Genomic DNA, 21051 nt, shown 5'->3' with positions numbered 1-21051 from the left:
CCCCGCAGCTGCAAACCAGGGAGCTGACAATGATTCTGAAGGGTTTGCGGATCCACAAAGTGTTTCCAAATCCTCCCAGCCACCGCCTAACGCTGACTCCGCTTCTCCGGGACAAACAAGCGCCAAGGACAGCAATGACACAGCGCATGCTCCACATCACAATGCCCGGGCACTGATTGACGGCAGCTCCGGGCCAATCAGAAGAGGGGGCGGGGTTGGAGGACCGTGTGGCAGCGGCTGGTCCTCCAACAATCGGAGTGAATGAGGGGCGGGACTGGAGGACCAGCGGGAGTGGCTGGTCCTCCAACCAATCGGAGTGAATGAGGGGCGGGGCTGGGGGACCGAACGGGAGCGGCTGGTCCTCCAACCAATCGGAGTGAATGAGGGGCGGGGCTGGAGGACCGAGCGGGAGTGGCTGGTCCTCCAACCATTCGGAGTGAATGAGGGGCGGGTCCTGAAGCATGCGCAGTGCGGGTAATGGCGACGGACAAGCGGTTTTAACTCGGAAGCGAGATCAATACGAGGTAGAGGGCGGCGCGCGGGGAATGATAAATGTGGCGGGTGGGTGGAGAGGCTTCGTAAACATGTTGTTCAAACCCAAACCCCGGAAATGAACTTCCCGGTCCCCCCCTTTGTACCCAATGGAGCGGCAGCTTGTAGTGTTAGACCCGGGCTGACTGCCGCCATTGAGGCTGCATGTGGGAGGCCGGCAGGGATTGTGATCGGAGAGTGAAGCCCTGACGTCACAATGGAATGGGTGAGCGTGTGATGTCACAATGGAATGGGTGAGAGTGTGACGTCACAATGGAATGGGTGAGGGTTCCAGATGAGCTGAGACTGGGCTGGAGTCGGGCGATGGCACTGACATGTGACCCGGTGGCACAGTGGTTAGTGCAGCTGCCTAACAGCGCCAGGGACCCGGGTTCAATTCCAGCCTCGGGTCGCTGTCTGTGCAGAGTTTCCACATTCTCCCCGTGTCTGTGTGGGTTTCCTCCGGGTGTTCCGGTTTCCTTCCACAGTCCAAAGATGTGCCGGTTAGACGGATTGGCCACGATAAATTGCCACCTGGTATCAGGGGGAATTAACAGGTAAATATGTGGATAGGGCCTGGATAGGGATTGTTATCGGTGCAGGCTCGATGGGCTGAATGGCCTCCTTCTACACTGTATTTTATTATTCATTACTTTTAATTAATTACTATTAATGCTTCTATGAATGAAGGTGGTCTTGATGATGATGTGGACATGTGGCTGGAAGCTCATCTTGAGATGAACTGTTTCACCCTGGTTGTGAACAGCCTGGTTCAGCCTCAGACAGTTGCCAGGAGGAGAGATAAAGTTGTTGGTGAGGGAGTGGAGTTCATAGTGGGGACTGAACACAATGGGTTCAGTCTTCCCAGTATTTAAATGAAATAAATTTCTGTTCTTTCAGTACTGGATGTCAGACAAGTCAGGATGGTGTGTGGGTTGGAGAGGAACTTGGAGCTGATGGTGTTCACAGGGTTTGGAAATTCTGTCAAAGTTCCTGTTGAGTTGTTGATGAATAAAATCTCTCTCTTCACCTCCGGCCTCTCCTACTTCTCTCTGTTTCCACTCAGAGTGTGGAGATGCCGGCGTTGGACTGGGGTAAGCACAGTAAGAAGTCTCACAACACCAGATGAGAATCCATTGATATGGATGGAGATTTACAACTTTTTGGGAATGAAATAGGAAAGAATGTTCCATAGAAAGTAGAATTGTCTGCTCTGAATTTCTATCCTATATTAACTGTGATGACTTTTGCAAACTCATTTCACAAGATTTTGAACGAGGAATCACAGGCAAAAATCTCAACTGTCACATCGAGACAGTCATATTCCTTGGGATCTGAATATTTTGTAATATGGAACTGTAGCTACATTATATCTTTCCAGACATCTCTTCCCTCAGAGGATTGTTCGTCTTTTGGATTTCTCTTCCACAGGGACCAGTGGAGGCTGAGGATCATTGAATATATTCCAGTTAGACAGATTTTTGACTGACAAGGGTGTCAAAGGTTATGGGGAACAGACAAGAAGATGGAGCAAAAGCTAAGATGTGGGGGGATTTCTTCACTCAAGGATGTGGTAAAGATTTGGAATTCTCAACCCCTGAGGACAGTGAAGCCTCAGTCATCAACTATTTTCAAGAGAGAGATTGATTGGTTTCTCGATATTGAAGATATCAAGGGATATGGGTTTAGTGTGGGGAGAATGATGCTGAGGTAGATGAACGAATTATCTCATTGAATAGTTTAAAAGACTCGATGAGCCAAATGGCCGACTGCAGCTCCTATTTGTTATGGTCTCTGTGTCCAGGACAGGAAGCAGTGAGCATGGATCTGTCAATCAGCCTCAATCAGCACCTTCAGGAGAATTGGGAGGGTGAATATTAGATACAGCAGAGTGAGAATGGAGGGAGAGTGTGTGGGATGGAGATTTACAGCTTTTGAGGAATGGGAGAGGAAAGAATGTTCCATAGAAACTAGAATTGTCTGTTCTGAATTTCTATCCTGTACTGACACTGCTGACTTTTGTAAACTTGTTTTACAGGATATTGAAAGAGGAATCACAGACCGAAATCTCAAACGTCACGTCTAGATCTGACAGAGTCATATTCCTTGGGAGCTGAATATCATCGGACTTTGAATCTAGAAGGAGAAATGATTGTCCAGTCTGTTGATTTGAAAAGATTTCAAACATCAGTGTGACTGGAAAAGCACCAACACACTGCCACACTCGAGTGAGAGTGTTCTAGTGCTCGGACTAAAGAGCTTTAACCAGTTACACAGCCTGAATAAATACCACACCATTCACAGCGGGTAGAGACGGTACCCGTGTTCTGTGTGTGGACGAGGCTTCAACTGATTGTCCACCCAAGAGAGAGGCAAGGACACCTGCACCATGGAGAAACCATGGAAATGTGGGGACTGTGGGAAGAGATACAGAGCCCCATCACAGCTGGAAGCACATCGGCGCAACCACACTGGGGAGAGGCCATTCACCTGCTCTCAGTGTGGGAAGGGATTCACTCGGTCATCCAGCCTGCAGACACACCAGCGAGTTCACACTGGGGAGAGGCCATTCACCTGCTCTCAGTGTGGGAAGGGATTCACTCGGTCATCCAGCCTGCGGGCACACGAGCGCATTCATACTGGGGAGAGACCGTTCACCTGCTCTCAGTGTGGGAAGGGATTCGGTGATTCATCCAGCCTGCTGAGACACCAGACAGTTCACACTGGGGAGAGGCCATTCACCTGCTTTCAGTGTGGAAAGGGATTCTGTGATCCATCCAGCCTGCTGAGACACCAACGAGTTCACACTGGGGAGAGGCCGTTCACCTGCTCTCAGTGTGGGAAGGGATTCGCTCAGTCATCCAACTTGCAGGCACACCAGCGAATTCACACTGGGGACAGGCCATTCACCTGCTCCGTGTGTGGGAAGGGATTCACTCAGTCACCTCACCTGCTGAAACACCATCAGGTTCACGAGTGACTGCAAGGACTGAATTTTGCTGTTAATCACATTGAGGTCCCAACCATTTTCATTGGTGTCTGTTTCTGCTGATGTTAATAAACCCGAGCCCAGTTGTAAGATTTGTATTGTGGATTGTCTTGTCTGAGTCCTGAACTCGTAAATAAAAACAAGAAGTGCTGTAAAAACTCAGCAGGTCTGACAGCATCTCTGGAGAGAGAAACAGATCTAATGTTTTGACACTGAAGAAGAGTCACATTCAACTGGAAACATTAATTGTTCCTGACTTTACAGATTCTGTCAGACTTATTGAGATTTTGCAGCAACTTCTGTTTTTAGAATGACGGTGAATGCTGGATACATGAATCAGAGATTGGTGTAAAACTGGGATCTGCTCCTAAATCAAAGTGAAACAGCAGGTTAAAGTTTCCAGTCTGAAAAGTACTATGGTTATTATACTATATATACCATTTTAAGGCTGGTTTTAACTTATTTAAAATAAACCTATTTAATATATATTTGTTAAAGTCAGTATTAAAATACGAGTTGGATGAGTTCACAGGAGCCTGTTAACCATTGGGACAATTATTCAACAAACATTGTCTGTCCAGACAGAGAAGAAGCTGCAGTTTGTTTGCAGGAATTCCCTGTTTTATTGATGTGTGTGTGTTAGACATCAGGATAACTAAAACTACACAAACCTGGACATCAATGGTGATCTGATTGACAGTTACTCTGGGAATCACTCCCACTGTGAAACTTCAGCACTGACACTGCTGAATGTTGTCGGCTCAGGGAGTGGGACCTCCAGGAGTGGACTGTAAAAAAGCTGGGTTTCAGTATCCTGACTAATATATGGTGAGGAACCAGAAAAACCCTTACTGAGGAACTGCCTGGGGTTTTACCAGTGTAGGTTCAGGGGCGAATGATTCCTGACTCCCTGAAATGTCTGATATTGAACCCAGTTTGGAACAAGATTCATTCAGTTTCCAGGAGAATAGAGACAAATATCACCCACAACTGAGAGAGAGAAAAACAGCCACCTTGATCAATGACTTGGATGAAGCCAGAATTGATGATACAAAGATAGGTAGAAAAGCAAGTTGTGAGGTTATTACAAAAAATCTGTAAGGGACACAGATAAGTTACCTGAATGGACAGAAAAATGGCAGATGGAGTATAGTGCGGGAAAGTGGGAGCTTTTCCACTTTGGCAGGAAGAATAGAGAAGCAAACAATTTATAAATATACAGAAACTGAAGAATACTGCCGTAGAGAGGAATCTGGGTGTCCTTGTACATGAATCGTGAAAAAATAGGATGAAGGTACAGCAAGTAAAGAAGGCGGCAAATGGAGTGTTGGACTTTACTGCAAGGGGGTGGAGTTTGAAAAAGGGAACTTGCTGCACCTACACAGGACATTGCTGAGATAGCAGCTGGAATACTGTGTGCGGTTTTGGTCTCCCTACTTATGGAATGACATGCTTTCATTGGAATGAGTTCAGAGAAAGTTCACCAGGCCCATTCCTAAGATGAAGGTGTTGGCTTTTGAGGAAAGGTTGTGAAGGTGTAGGGGAGAATTCTCCCATCCCACCCACCACAGGAATCGTAGCAGGCCGGGGGGTCCTCTGACCTCAGGGGGGGATTCTCCAGTTTTGGGGAAGTGATCCCACAGAATCCAACTCGTTGTCTTTTGGGGAAAGGTTGCACCTATACTCATTAGTTCTGGAAGAATGAGCAGTGAACATTCTGAAACATGAGATTCTCATGGACAGTTGACAGGCAAGAGGCCAAGAGGATGATTCATGAAGGAGTCTTGAACTTGGTGCCACAGATCTGCAAGGAAGCCAAGGGTATTGTTTTAGCCCTTACAGACACCAATACTTTATCCTCAGTTTTACTCAGGTTAGTCAGAGGTTTAGTCAGGTGTGGTGAAAGCTTCAACCAATCATCTGGCCTTTTGGAACATAATTGCAGTCACAGGGAGATGCCATGGAAATGTGGGAATTGTGGGAAGAACATAAGAACTAGGAGCAGGAGTAGGCCATCTGGCCCCTCGAGCCTCGTGGCTGATCTTTTTGTGGACTCAGCTCCACTTACACGCCTGCTCACCATAGCCCTTAATTCCTTTACTGTTCAATAATTTATCTATCCTTGCCTTAAAAACATTCAATGAGGTAGCCCCAACTGCTTCACTGGGCAGGGAATTCCACAGATTCACAACCCTTTGTGTGAAGAAGTTCCTCCTCAACTCAGTCCTAAATCTGCTTCCCCTTATTTTGAGGCTATGCCCCCAAGTTCTAGTTTCACCCGCCAGTGGAAACAACTTCCCTGCTTCTATCTTATCTATTCCCTTCATAATCTTATATGTTTCTATAAGATCTCCCCTCATTCTTCTGAAATCCAATGAGTATAGCCCCAGTCTATTCAGTTTCTGCTCATAAGCCAACCCTCTCAACTCCGGAATCAACCTCGTGAATCTCCTCTGCACCCCCTCCAGTGCCAGTATATCCTTTCTCAAGTAAGGAGACCAAAACTGTACACAGTGTTCCAGGTGTGGCCTCACCAGCACCTTATACAGCTGCAACATAATCTCGCTGTTTTTAAACTCCATCCCTCGAGCAATGAAGGACAAAATTCCATTTGCCTTCTTAATTACCTGTTGCACCTGCAAACCAACTCTTTGAGATTCCTGCACAAGGACACCCCTGTCCCTCTGCACAGCGTAAGAAGTCTCACAACACCAGGTTAAAGTCCAACAGGTTTATTTGGTAGCAAATACCATAAGCTTTCGGAGCACTGCTCCTTCGTCAGATGGAGTGGAAATGTGCTCTCAAACAGTGCAAACAGACAAAATCAAATTGCAGAATACTGATTAGAATGCGAATCCTCCAGCCAGCCAGGTCTTAAAGGTACAGACAATGTGGGTGGAGGGAACATTAAACACGGGTTAAAGAAATGTGTATTGTCTCCAGACAGAACAGCTATTAAGATTCTACAAGCCCAGGAGGCAAGCTGTGGGTGTTACTGATAATGTGACATAAATCCAACATCCCGGTTTAGGCCGTCCTCATGTGTGCGGAACTTGGCTATCAGTTTCTGCTCAGGGACTCTGCGCTGTCGTGTGACGTGAAGGCCGCCTTGGAGAACGCTTACCTGAAGATCCAAGGCTGAATGCCCGTGACTGCTGAAGTGCTCCCCCACAGGAAGAGAACAGTCTTGCCTGGTGATTGTCGAGCGGTGTTCATTCATCCGTTGTCGTAGTGTCTGCATTGTTTCCCCAATGTACCATGCCTCGGGACATCCTTTCTTGCAGCGTATCAGGTAGACAATGTTGACCGAGTTGCAAGAGTAGGTACCGTGTACCTGGTAGATGGTGTTCTCACGTGTGATGATGGCATCCGTGTCAATGATCCGGCACGTCTTGCAGAGGTTTGTTTGAGGTCATTAGGTTACATTGAAGCTTCATATGTTTCATATGAAGCAATTTTTAAAAGCAGTATCTCGGCCTTTTGGCTAAGATGCAAATGAGATCAAGTCATAGAGGAGGAAGTGCTTTCCCTCCTCCAATCAGCTTGGCCTCTGCACAGTAGCACGCTGCAATTTTTTCCCATTTAAATAATAGTCCATTTTGCTGTTATTCCTACCAAAATGGATGACCTCACATTTACCAACATTGTACTCCATCTGCCAGACCCTCGCCCACTCACTTAGATTATCTATATCCCTTTGCAGACTTTCAGCATCCTCTGCACACTTTGCTCTTAGTGTCATCTGCGAATTTTGACACACTACACTTGGTCCCCAACTCCAAATCATCTATGTAAATCGTAAACAATTGCGGTCCCAACACTGATCCCTGAGGCACACCACTAGTCACTGATCGCCAACCAGAAAAACACCCATTTACCCCCACTCTTTGCTTTCTGTTAGTTAACCAATCCTCTATCCATGCTAATACATTACCCGTAACACTGTGCAACTTTATCTTATGTAGCAGTCTTTGGTGCGGCACCTTGTCAAATGCCTTCTGGAAATCCAGATACACCACATCCACAGGTTCCCCATTGTCCACTGCACATGTAATGTTCTCAAATAATTCCACCAAATTAGTCAAACATGACCTGCCCTTCAAGAACCTATGCTGTGTCTTACCAATGGGACAATTTATATCCAGATGTCTCGCTATTTCTTCCCTGATGATAGATCCAAGCATTTTCCCTCCTACAGAAGTTAAGCTAACCAGCCTATAGTTACCCGCCTTTTGTCTACCTCCTTTTTTAAATGTTTGCGATTTTGTGAAACCTGTTTTTGTTGTCTGAGCTGACTGGAATTAGAGCCAGAGCAGGAGTAATCCAGGGGAATGATTTGGAGATAAAGGAAAATCCAGCAGATGCTGGAATTCTGAATAAAACAGACTTGCTGAGTTTATCCAGCATTTTCTCTATTTATTATAATGATTTTGGGACCTGGGTTTGAATCCCACCACGTTTCAACAAAAATATTGATGAGCATGAATTAATTGTTGTAAAAACACATCTGGTTCTCTAATTCCCTTCAAGGAAGGAAATCTGCCGCCCTGATCCAGTCTAACCGACATGTGACTGGATTCACAAACAATTCAAGGGCTGACTGGGTAAACAGGGAATGTCACCATCAGAAAAACAGAGCCCCCTGGAGGGCAGAAGTGTTAGGACAGGTTACGGAGAGGTTAAAACTGTCATCATTGAGAACAACACAGACTTTAACGGAACAACTGGTCCCAAAAACAATCTCTTGTAGTTAGTGTGGCAGGGTGTGGTGAATCAGGTTTAAAAAGAGTCAAATTATATATGTTTTCTAGTTTGGACAACCACATTTAAATCTGGGACTCGGATGAGGATATGAATTGGTGTTTGGTGGTAAGATCTAAATCTGTGTATTACGCCGTGAAGCCTTAAACCCAGAGTGAGAATATTTCAAACCAGGGTTCAAAATAAATGGCTGTGGATGGTGAATTCACTCTCAAAAGAAAACAAAGAAAATTACAGCACAGGAACATTCCTTCGACCCTCCAAGCCTGCACCAACCACGCTGCCCGACTGAACTGAAACCCCCTACCCTTCTGGGGACCATATCCCTCCATTCCCATCCTATTCATGTATTTGTCAAGACGCTCCTTAAAAGTCACAATTGTATCTGCTTCCACTACCTCCCCCGGCAGCGAGTTCCAGGCACCCACCACCCTCTGGGTAAAAAATCTGCCTCGTACATCTCCTTTAAACCTTGCCCCTCGCACCTTAAACCTATGCCCCCGAGTAACTGACTCTTCTACCTGGGAAAAAGCTTCTGACTATCCACTCTGCCCAAGCCCCTCACAATCTTGTAGACTTTGTCAGATCGCCCTCAACCTGCGTCGTTCCAGTGAGAACAAACCAAGTTTCTCCAACCTCTCCTCATAGCTAATGCCCTCCATGCCAGGCAACATCCTGGTAGATCTTTTCTGTACCCTCTCCACCCTCTCCAAAGCCTCCACATCTTTCTGGTAGTGTGGCGACCAGAATTGAACACTATATTCCAAGTGCGGCCTAACTGAGGTTCTATAAAGCTGCAACATGACTTGCCAAAAGGCCCGCAGAAATTCTGTCTTGGGAGGAACTACTGGAAAAAATAAATCATCCTGTACATGGGAGAGACAGAAACTGTGAGGACCATCTCCTCCAATCACAGATTCTGTCTCTCCTGATGTTGCTACATCTGCAGAGACAGTCTCAAACTGGAGGAACAGCTTTGCCACCTATTTTGAGAAAAGAAGTTCACTGACTCAGCAGCCTATCGGTGATGTGTGGAGGAGTTGTGTCTTCCTGCTACAGAACTAGTTTCATAGCAGTGTGAGCCTCAAAAGGAATGATCCGACCATCGGCAGAGCTTTCCCCATTCTGCTGAACAAGTCTCGATTATTTTTATATATCTCAGGAGGTGGGGTTTACAGCACAGGAATTTGAGTAACCAGATATTGTGAACATACTTACCAATCACTTGGGTCATCACATTAGAAATTGAGATCCATTCATCCAGGTTCATATTCTAAACTGCTTTTATTTGCAGTTTAACGTTCACAGACAACATACAGAATCCCCGGTCAGAGCTGATCTCAGCTGGTGTAGTGAGGTTATTGATGGGTTATCAATGTAAATCCACACACAATGAAGATCAGAATCGGGAGAGATTTTTCCTGCTCCACCGTCTGAACCAGTAAACATCTGATTCAGTTACCTTGTGTCAAATAGTTAGAATTCTCATTTTGGAAAGAGAGTATGGGAGTATTTTTAAAATAAGTTAACAAAAAATATCATTCATAGATTCCAATTTAAAAGATTTAATATATACACAGTCTTCAGTATTTGTGCTATCTTATTCAAAGAAGTAAACAAACACAAACACAAAAGGTAATGTTACTACGTGACTACATCACTAATAAAGGAGTTACTGAGAATGGAAAACGATGCCCTGGAAACCAAAAAATAGCCCTTAAAAATCAAAGAGCAGCTTTCCAGAAAATCTCAATACAAGCATTGAAAATAAATACTTTGTGCCCTGCAGATGGATCTTTCAGAGAATGAATTGTAGATTTTGCCCCAAAGATCAAATTAGAATTGAAGCAAAAGTTCTTAATTTTATTCTCAACAGGTTCCTGTGAGAGTTCTTCAGTTAAGAGGGAAGATCACAGGTGTTGCTTTTAAAAAGTGACATTGCAGCCCCGAAAATCAGTGACATTTCCAGAATATTAAATTCCAACTAGTTATAGGGTTTGTTCACATCAGCAGAAATAAAATATTGTCAGACTGTCAATACTGAACAGCAGCAAAAACAGCAGAATCCGACCCCTGCAGTCACTTGTGAACTTGTTGATGTCTCAGGAGCCATTGTGACTGAGTGAATCCCTTCCCACACACAGAGCAGTTGAATGGCCTCTTAGTGTGAGTGCGTTGGTGAGCCAGCAGGTTGAAAGACTTTGCGAATCCCTTCCCACACACGGAGCATGTGAATGGCCTTTCTGCAGTGTGAGTGCGTCGGTGAGCAGTGAGGTTGGATGACTGCCTGAAATTCTTTCCACAGTCAGTGCAGCTGAATGGCTTCTCTTCAGTGTGAATTTTCTGGTGTCTCAGCAGGGTGGGTAAAACTGTGAATCCCTTTCCACACAAAAAGCAAGTAAACGGTCTCTCCCCAGTGTGAATTCGCTGGTGTGCAATGAGGGAGGATGCCTGTCTGAAACTCCGTCCACAGTCAGTGCAGCTGAATGGCTTCTCCTCAATGTGAACTCGCTGGTGTGACAGTAAGTGGGATGACCCAGTGAATCCCTTCCCACAGTCGGAGCAGGTGAACGGCCTCTCCCCAGTATGAACTCGCTGGTGTGACAGCAGGTGGAATGACTGAGTGAATCCCTTCCCACACACGGAGCAGATGAATGGTCTCTCCCCGGTGTGAGTGCGTTGGTGCACAGTGAGTGCTGAAGAATGCCTGAACCTCTTCCCACAGGAGGTGCAGGTGAATGGCTTTTCCTCAGTGTGAATTCTCTGGTGAGACCAAAGGCCAGATGACTGAATGAATCCCTCCCCACAGACAGAACAGGTGAACCGTCTCTCACCAGTGTGACTGCGCCGATGGTTTTCCAGCAGGGAAGAGTAACTGAATCCTTTCCCACAGTCCCCACATTTCCACGGTTTCTCCATGGTGCTGGTGTCCTTATGTTTCTCCAGGTTAAACGATCAGTTGAAGCCTCATCCACACACAGAACACGTGGACAGTTTCTCCTCGCTGTGAATGCTGTGATGTTTTTTAAGGCTGCGTAACTGGATAAAGCTCTTTCCACAGTCAACTCACTGAAACACTCTCACTCGGGTGTGCGTGTTTCTTGGTGCTTTTTCAGACGCACTGATGTTTGAAATCTTCTCCTCCAGACAGAAGACAAACATTTCTCCTTCCACATTCAAAGTCTGAGGATATTTAAGCCCGAGTGAATCGAGACTCTGTCTGATTTTGATGTGATGTTTCTTCACCTCACCTGTAAAAGGAGTTTACAAAATTAATCACTGTCAGTCCAGGATAGAAATTTTGAACAGGCAATTCTAATTCTCTGGAACATTTCTTCCTCTCTTGTTGCCCCAAATCAATAAATTCCTGTCCCACAAACTCTCCCTCCTCCCTGGGCTGAAATCCAAACCCATCTCACCATTTCTTTTCTCCACTCCCAGTTTTCTCCCTCCCTCTCCTCTGTCTGGGTTCAGTTCTGATGTGGAGATGCTGGCGTTGGACTGGGGTGAACACAGTAAGAGTTTTAACAACACCAGGTTAAAGTCCAACAGGTTTATTTGGTAGCAAACACCTAATGGTAGCTAATGGTGTTTGCTACCAAATAAACCTGTTGGACTTTAACCTGGTGTTGTTAAAACTCTTATTGGGTTCAGTTCTCCAGCTGCTGTCTGCAGACTGACAATAAAACCAATGGGTCTTATTGGGGGTGTTGGGGCCTCCAGCGGGTGTTTGTGAATCCTCCCCGCCCACCTCCCAGGGTTTCCTTCCTTCCCAGAGATCAGAGTCCTCATTGATTTGAGGACAAAGTGTAACCTCTTATTTATTGTCCCCCTCCCCCATCCTCTGATGTGAACCATCCTCCAGTGGCTGAGCCAGGATGGGGCCGTTAACCTGGGCCTGTTCCCGGGAGGGAGGGAGGGAGAAGCCCCGCAGCTGCAAACCAGGGAGCTGACAATGATTCTGAAGGGTTTCCGGATCCACAAAGTGTTTCCAGATCCTCCCAGCCACCGCCTAACGCTGACTCCGCTTCTCCGGGACAAACAAGCGCCAAGGACAGCAATGACACTGCGCATGCTCCACATCACAATGCTTGGGGACTGATTGACGGCAGCGCCGGACCAATAGGAAGAGGGGGCGGGACTGGAGGACCGAGCGGGAGCGGCTGGTCCTCCAACCAATCGGAGTGAATGAGAGGCGGGACCTGAAGCATGCGCAGTGCGGGTGAACCAGATAAACCTGTTGGACTTTAACCTGGTGTTGTTTGACTTGTTGCTGTGTTTACCCCAGTCCAACGCCGGCATCTCCACATCAGTGCGGGTAATGGCAGACGGCCGGTTTTAGTTTGGAAGCGAGAGCAATACGAGGTAGAGGGCGGCGCGCGGGGAATGATAAATGTGGCGGGTGGGTGGAGAGGCTTTGTAAACATGTTGTTCAAACCCAAACCCCGGAAATGAACTTCCCGGTCCCCCGCTTTGTACCAAATGGAGCGGCAGCTTGTAGTGTTAGACCCGGGCTGACTGCCGCCATTGAGGCTGCATGTGGGAGGCCGGCAGGGATTGTGATCGGAGAGTGAAGCCCTGACGTCACAATGGAATGGGTGAGAGTGTGACGTCACAATGGAATGGGTGAGGGTGTGACGTCACAATGGAATGGGTGAGGGTTCCAGATGAGCTGAGACTGGGCTGGAGTCGGGCGATGGCACTGACATGTGACCCGGTGGCACAGTGGTTAGTGCAGCTGCCTAACAGCGCCAGGGACCCGGGTTCAATTCCAGCCTCGGGTCACTGTCTGTGCAGAGTTTCTACATTCTCCCCGTGTCTGTGTGGGTTTCTTCCGGGTGTTCCGGTTTTCCTTCCACAGTCCAAAGATGTGCCGGCGTTGGACTGGGGTAAGCACAGTAAGTAATCTCACAACACCAGGTTAAAATCCCAACAGGTTTATTTGGTAGCACAAGCCACAAGCTTTCAGAGCGCTGCCCCTTCATCAGGTGAGTGGGAGTTCTGTTCACAAACAGGGCATATAAGGACACAAACTCAATTTACAAGATAATGGTTGGAATACGAGTCTTTAAACGTAATCAAGTCTTAAAGGTACAGACAATGAGAGTGGAGAGAGGGTTAAGCACAGGTTAAAGAGATGTGCATTGTGTCCAGCCAGGACAGTTAGTGAGATTTTGCAAGCCCAGGCAAGTCGTGGGGGTTACAGATAGTGTGACATGAACCCAAGATCCCGGTTGAGGCCATCCTCATGTGTGATTGACAGATCCATGCTCACTGCTTCTTGCCCTGGATGCAGAGAGCTGAAAATTTCCATGCAGGCTGCCAGACAGATAAATGTCTACATTACTGGAGTAAAAATGTGTGGAATATACAGACCGAATTCACTTCATTTCCTTCAGTTGCTGCAAGTCCCCAACTTCCCCCAGAATGAGGAAAGAAATGGAAAGGGGGAAACATTGATTTCCTCCCAGATGTTGAACAGAGGAGGGAGTTTCACTCGGAAGCTCATTGGACAACTTCCGCATTGTGACGTCACAATAGAGCCCTGCCTGAATCAGCCAATAGGAATCACTCTGCTCCGCGGTGACGTCTCTGGGTTCCAATGCGCAGGCCCGGGCGCGCGGACCCAGGAGCCCCGCCCCCACCCATTGTTCCCCTCCCCCTACACCTCCTTGAACCAAGGTTTCCAGGCAACTGGCTGACGGCTCCGGCAAGAGCGAGAAGCCGCTCAGTGAGCTCTCCCGCCCCCCGGCCCAGGACTACACATGTGCGAGGGAGAGGGGAAGCTGCGCATGTGCGGGGGAGAACCCACCCTCTGATCTTCATGCTGAGGTGTTGACCAATGGGAAGAGTTGGAGGACCGGAAGGACTCTGGTCCTCCAGCCATTGAGAGCGCGGGCCTTGTGTGAGTGAAGATGGAGTTTCAGACAGAGTCAGACTTCCTCCTGTCGGCCACATCTGTGAGTGGGAAAGATTGGATTGTCCAGCCAGTCCACCATATTGGCCGTTCGCTTTGCGTGTTGGCCAGTATAGTGTGCTCCAGGCAGGGGGCGGGCAGAGGATAAGGAGTTCAAGGCGGGCTTAATGCGCGCCTTGCGGTGAGCTTTTGGAAATGTGGCCGCTGGGAGGAACGCCTTGGTCGGCGTGAAGTTTCTGTTTCAAGTGCTTGGGTTCGTGACTTGTGCAAGAACTTTTTGTTTCGGCTGGGGCTTGTTGAATGCTGCTCTCGCTGGGATTCCTGTGCCTTGAAAGGCGTGGCCCAGGTAGATGCAATCTCGGAAGACCCAAGCCAGGGAGGAGCCATTTGGGAACTATGGTTTCGGAAGGTTCAGCCGCGGAAGGTGTGACCCCAGACGGTGCAGCCCCAGTGGGTGTGATTTTGGAAGTTCTGGCCCGGAGTGGTGGACTTTGGAGGACTGTATTTGAGCGTTGTCGACTTCGGACGGTGGAATGTTGATGGGCGAAGCTCTGGAAGGCAATGCCTCCGAAATGTTTCACAATTGTATGGTTGTTCATGGATTGTTTGTTATTGTAATATGTGGTTTTCCTGTTATGATAGTTGGTGGTTTGTTCCGGCCCCCGTCTATTTTCTTGCGTTATTTGTGGCCTGGGGGGCATCCCCCCCTGGATGGAGTCACCCCCGGGGGGTGTGACATCCACTTGGGGAAAGTTCTGGGTGGTGAAGCCCCGGACATAGTAACACCAGAGGGATTTTTATTCTCCGGGAGAAAAATTGGGAAGGCAGGCCCGAACTGAGTACCCTGGAGAGACTCTCCCACCACCCCGGCTGAAATTCCGGAAGGCAGTCCGGATTGAGTAGGCGGGGTGGTTTCCCCATTTCCCCCCTCCGGCTGAACATCCGTAAGGTGTAACCCCCGGATATGAGTACCACTGGAGGGTTGCATCCCCCGGCAGGTGGACAAACCCAGGGGACGGTGCCCTTATGCTTCAGTGTTTATTTTTTTGTTGTGTACAGTTGTAGTGTTGTTAATGTTTGTAGATTTGTAGATTATGATTTGTAAATGGAGGTGTATTTTGAGGGCAATGCCCTGGAAAACTGTAATTGACGATGAACCCTTCCGAAATGGAAGGTAGTAATTGATAAATGGATGGTGTTAGCCATCGGTAATGTATTTTTCATGAATTGTTTGTTATTGTAATATGTGGTTTTCCTGTTATGGTAGTTGGTGGTTTGTTCCGGCCCCCGTCTATTTTCTTGCGTTATTTGTGGCCTGGGGGGCATCCCCCCCTGGAAAAAGTCACCCCCGGGGGGTGTGACATCCACTTGGGGAAAGTTCTGGGTGGTGAAGCCCCGGACATAGTAACACCAGAGGGATTTTTATTCTCCGGGAGAAAAATTGGGAAGGCAGGCCCGAACTGAGTACCCTGGAGAGACTCTCCCACCGCCCCGGCTGAAATTCCGGAAGGGATTCCGGATTGAGTAGGCGGGGTGGTTTCCCCCATTTCCCCCCTCTGGCTGAACATCCGTAAGGTGTAGCCCCCGGATGTGGGTGCCACTGGAGGGTTGCATCCCCCGGCAGGTGGACAAACCCAGGGGACGGTGCCCTTATGCTTCAGTGTTTATTTTTTGTTGTGTACAGTTGTAGTGTTGTGTTAATGTTTGTAGATTTGTAGATTATGATTTGTAAATGGAGGTGTATTTTGAGGGCAATGCCCTGGAAAACTGTAATTGACGATGAACCCTTCCGAAATGGAAGGTAGTAACTGATAAATGGATGGCGTTAGCCATTGGTAATGTATTTTTTTCACATTTGTTCTTTGTGTATTTGTAATTGTTTTGTATTAACGTATTTGTAATAAACAAAAAGAAAGCCACATCTGTGAGTGGGAAAGATTGGATTGTCCAGCCAGTCCACCATATTGGCCGTTCGCTTTGCGTGTTGGCCAGTATAGTGTGCTCCAGGCAGGGGGCGGGCAGAGGATAAGGAGTTCAAGGCGGGCTTAATGCGCGCCTTGCGGTGAGCTTTTGGAAATGTGGCCGCTGGGAGGAACGCCTTGGTCGGCGTGAAGTTTCTGTTTCAAGTGCTTGGGTTCGTGACTTGTGCAAGAACTTTTTGTTTCGGCTGGGGCTTGTTGAATGCTGCTCTCGCTGGGATTCCTGTGCCTTGAAAGGCGTGGCCCAGGTAGATGCAATCTCGGAAGACCCAAGCCAGGGAGGAGCCATTTGGGAACTATGGTTTCGGAAGGTTCAGCCGCGGAAGGTGTGACCCCAGACGGTGCAGCCCCAGTGGGTGTGATTTTGGAAGTTCTGGCCCGGAGTGGTGGACTTTGGAGGACTGTAGTTGAGCGTTGTCGACTTCGGACGGTGGAATGTTGATGGGCGAAGCTCTGGAAGGCGATGCCTCCGAAATGTTTCACAATTGTATGGTTGTTCATGGATTGTTTGTTATTGTAATATGTGGTTTTCCTGTTATGACAGTTGGTGGTTTGTTCCGGCCCCCGTCTATTTTTCTTGCGTTATTTGTGGCCTGGGGGGCATCCCCCCCTGGATAAAGTCACCCCCGGGGGGTGTGACATCCACTTGGGGAAAGTTCTGGGTGGTGAAGCCCCGGACATAGTAACACCAGAGGGATTTTTATTCTCCGGGAGAAAAATTGGGAAGGCAGGCCCGAACTGAGTACCCTGGAGAGACTCTCCCACCGCCCCGGCTGAAATTCCGGAAGGGATTCCGGATTGAGTAGGCGGGGTGGTTTCCCCATTTCCCCCCTCCGGCTGAACATCCGTAAGGTGTAACCCCCGGATATGAGTACCACTGGAGGGTTGCATCCCCCGGCAGGTGGACAAACCCAGGGGACGGTGCCCTTATGCTTCAGTGTTTATTTTTTGTTGTGTACAGTTGTAGTGTTGTGTTAATGTTTGTAGATTTGTAGATTATGATTTGTAAATGGAGGTGTATTTTGAGGGCAATGCCCTGGAAAACTGTAATTGACGATGAACCCTTCCGAAATGGAAGGTAGTAATTGATAAATGGATGGTGTTAGCCATCGGTAATGTATTTTTCATGGATTGTTTGTTATTGTAATATGTGGTTTTCCTGTTATGATAGTTGGTGGTTTGTTCTGGCCCCCGTCTATTTTCTTGCGTTATTTGTGGCCTGGGGGGCATCCCCCCCTGGATAAAGTCACCCCCGGGGGGTGTGACATCCACTTGGGGAAAGTTCTGGGTGGTGAAGCCCCGGACATAGTAACACCAGAGGGATTTTTATTCTCCGGGAGAAAAATTGGGAAGGCAGGCCCGAACTGAGTACCCTGGAGAGACTCTCCCACCACCCCGGCTGAAATTCCGGAAGGCAGTCCGGATTGAGTAGGCGGGGTGGTTTCCCCATTTCCCCCCTCCGGCTGAACATCCGTAAGGTGTAACCCCCGGATATGAGTACCACTGGAGGGTTGCATCCCCCGGCAGGTGGACAAACCCAGGGGACGGTGCCCTTATGCTTCAGTGTTTATTTTTTTGTTGTGTACAGTTGTAGTGTTGTTAATGTTTGTAGATTTGTAGATTATGATTTGTAAATGGAGGTGTATTTTGAGGGCAATGCCCTGGAAAACTGTAATTGACGATGAACCCTTCCGAAATGGAAGGTAGTAATTGATAAATGGATGGTGTTAGCCATCGGTAATGTATTTTTCATGGATTGTTTGTTATTGTAATATGTGGTTATCCTGTTATGGTAGTTGGTGGTTTGTTCTGGCCCCCGTCTATTTTCTTGCGTTATTTGTGGCCTGGGGGGCATCCCCCCCTGGATAAAGTCACCCCCGGGGGGTGTGACATCCACTTGGGAAAAGTTCTGGGTGGTGAAGCCCCGGACATAGTAACACCAGAGGGATTTTTATTCTCCGGGAGAAAAATTGGGAAGGCAGGCCCGAACTGAGTACCCTGGAGAGACTCTCCCACCGCCCCGGCTGAAATTCCGGAAGGGATTCCGGATTGAGTAGGCGGGGTGGTTTCCCCCATTTCCCCCCTCCGGCTGAACATCCGTAAGGTGTAACCCCCGGATATGAGTACCACTGGAGGGTTGCATCCCCCGGCAGGTGGACAAACCCAGGGGACGGTGCCCTTATGCTTCAGTGTTTATTTTTTGTTGTGTATAGTTGTAGTGTTGTGTTAATGTTTGTAGATTTGTAGATTATGATTTGTAAATGGAGGTGTATTTTGAGGGCAATGCCCTGGAAAACTGTAATTGATGATGAACCCTTCCGAAATGGAAGGTAGTAATTGATAAATGGATGGTGTTAGCCATCGGTAATGTATTTTTCAGATTTGTTCTTTGTTCATTTGTAATTGTTTTGTAATATCGTGTTTGTACTAACCAACGGAAAATCTTTGCATTGTTTGTGGCCTGGGGGGTATCCCCCCCCCCCTGGATAGAGTGACCCCCAGGGGGTGTGACATCCAGTTGGGGAAAGTGTCCGGGGCACCCAGAGGGGTAACACCGGGGGGGTTTTGTTCTCCGGGAGAAAAATTGGGAAGGCAGGCCGAATTGAGTATCCCGGAGAGCTTTTCCCACCGCCCCAGCCGAAAATCCGGAAGGCAGTCCGGATTGAGTAGGTTCGGGGTGGTTTTCCTGTCCCCCCGCCTCCAGTCGAACATCCGTCAGGTGGAACCCCCGGACCTGAGTACCTCTGGAGGGTTGCATCCCCCGGCAGGGGAAAAACCCAGGGGACGGTGCCCTTATGCTTCAGTGTTTATTTTTTTGTTGTGTACAGTTGTAGTGTTGTGTTAATGTTTGTAGATTTGTAGATTATGATTTGTAAATGGAGGTGTATTTTGAGGGCAATGCCCTGGAAAACTGTAATTGACGATGAACCCTTCCGAAATGGAAGGTAGTAACTGATAAATGGATGGCGTTAGCCATTGGTAATGTATTTTTTCACATTTGTTCTTTGTGTATTTGTAACTGTTTTGCATTAACGTATTTGTAATAAACAAAAAGAAACCAACACCTGTGAGTGGGAAAGATTGGATTGTCCAGCCAGTCCACCATATTGGCCGTTCGCTTTGCGTGTTGGCCAGTATAGTGTGCTCCAGGCAGGGGGCGGGCAGAGGATAAGGAGTTCAAGGCGGGCTTAATGCGCGCCTTGCGGTGAGCTTTTGGAAATGTGGCCGCTGGGAGGAACGCCTTGGTCGGCGTGAAGTTTCTGTTTCAAGTGCTTGGGTTCGTGACTTGTGCGGGAACTTTTTGTTTCGGCTGGGGCTTGTTGAATGCTGCTCTCGCTGGGATTCCTGTGCCTTGAAAGGCGTGGCCCAGGTAGATGCAATCTCGGAAGACCCAAGCCAGGGAGGAGCCATTTGGGAACTATGGTTTCGGAAGGTTCAGCCGCGGAAGGTGTGACCCCAGACGGTGCAGCCCCAGTGGGTGTGATTTTGGAAGTTCTGGCCCGGAGTGGTGGACTTTGGAGGACTGTAGTTGAGCGTTGTCGACTTCGGACGGTGGAATGTTGATGGGCGAAGCTCTGGACGGCGATGCCTCCGAAATGTTTCACAATTGTATGGTTGTTCATGGATTGTTTGTTATTGTAATATGTGGTTTTCCTGTTATGATAGTTGGTGGTTTGTTCTGGCCCCCGTCTATTTTCTTGCGTTATTTGTGGCCTGGGGGGCATCCCCCCCTGGATAAAGTCACCCCCGGGGGGTGTGACATCCACTTGGGGAAAGTTCTGGGTGGTGAAGCCCCGGACATAGTAACACCAGAGGGATTTTTATTCTCCGGGAGAAAAATTGGGAAGGCAGGCCCGAACTGAGTACCCTGGAGAGACTCTCCCACCGCCCCGGCTGAAATTCCGGAAGGGATTCCGGATTGAGTAGGCGGGGTGGTTTCCCCCATTTCCCCCCTCCGGCTGAACATCCGTAAGGTGTAACCCCCGGATATGAGTACCACTGGAGGGTTGCATCCCCCGGCAGGTGGACAAACCCAGGGGACGGTGCCCTTATGCTTCAGTGTTTATTTTTTTGTTGTGTACAGTTGTAGTGTTGTGTTAATGTTTGTAGATTTGTAGATTATGATTTGTAAATGGAGGTGTATTTTGAGGGCAATGCCCTGGAAAACTGTAATTGACGATGAACCCTTCCGAAATGGAAGGTAGTAACTGATAAATGGATGGCGTTAGCCATTGGTAATGTATTTTTTTCACATTTGTTCTTTGTGTATTTGTAATTGTTTTGTATTAACGTATTTGTAATAAACAAAAAGAAACCAACATCTGTGAGTAAAACACTTTCCTTTCTCCCCCTTTCCATTTCTTTTTTCATTCTGGGGGAAATTGGGGACTTGCAGCAACTGATCATGAGAAATAGAAGCAGGAGTGGCCACCAGGCCCTTCAAGCCTGTCCCGCCATTCAGTATAATCACAGCTAATCTATTCCGGCCTCAACTCCTTCACAATGCCACTTCCCATAGCCCTCTATCCCTCAATCTATTAAATATTTATCCACCTCACTTTAAATACTTCTCATCATCCAGCCTCCACCACCCTCTGGGACAGAGAATTCCAGAGATTCACCATCCTCTGCGAAAATAAATTTCTGCGCACCTCAGGTTTAAATGACCGACCCTTTATCTTGTAGCTTGTTTGTGATTCTTCCACTTGTGAAAATATCTCACCATCTACCCTGTCAATCCCCCAAGGATCTTATCTGTTTCAATAAACTCACCCCTTTGTCTTCTAAACTTGAAAGAATGCAGATCCAGACAATTTATTCTCTCCTGTCCTCTTATCCCAGGAATTAGCCTGGTGAATCTCCTTTGGACTACT

The 21051-nt window shown here is 47.8% G+C and overlaps 1 protein-coding gene across 3 annotated transcripts; it reads left to right on the top strand.

Annotated features, from left to right (window-relative positions):
* The first annotated feature begins 461 nt into the window (after window positions 1-461).
* Window positions 462-3829, top strand: LOC144484420 (uncharacterized). 3 transcript variants are annotated; one of them, XM_078202958.1, is made up of 2 exons: window positions 462-524; window positions 2570-3829. In XM_078202958.1, the coding sequence occupies exon 2, from the start codon at window positions 2921-2923 to the stop codon at window positions 3509-3511; it is 591 nt and encodes a 196-aa protein (XP_078059084.1). In that variant the 5' UTR covers window positions 462-524; window positions 2570-2920; the 3' UTR covers window positions 3512-3829. The 3 variants fall into 3 exon arrangements, with proteins under 3 accessions (XP_078059084.1, XP_078059085.1, XP_078059083.1); XM_078202959.1 differs by having other exon boundaries at window positions 513-757; window positions 2570-3608; XM_078202957.1 differs by lacking the exon at window positions 462-524 and adding an exon at window positions 637-785.
* Window positions 3830-21051: the final 17222 nt, after the last annotated feature.

The sequence above is a fragment of the Mustelus asterias genome, unplaced genomic scaffold (assembly GCF_964213995.1).
Source record: "Mustelus asterias unplaced genomic scaffold, sMusAst1.hap1.1 HAP1_SCAFFOLD_106, whole genome shotgun sequence".
Classification (NCBI taxonomy): Eukaryota; Metazoa; Chordata; class Chondrichthyes; order Carcharhiniformes; family Triakidae; genus Mustelus; species Mustelus asterias.
Note: the sequence above shows the minus strand (reverse complement) of the source record. Positions and strands in the feature narration are given on the sequence as shown.

Coding starts and splice junctions, on each gene's coding strand:
- LOC144484420 (XM_078202958.1), top strand. CDS start 2,921: ATGGAGAAACCATGGAAATGTGGGGACTGTGGGAAGAGATACAGAGCC.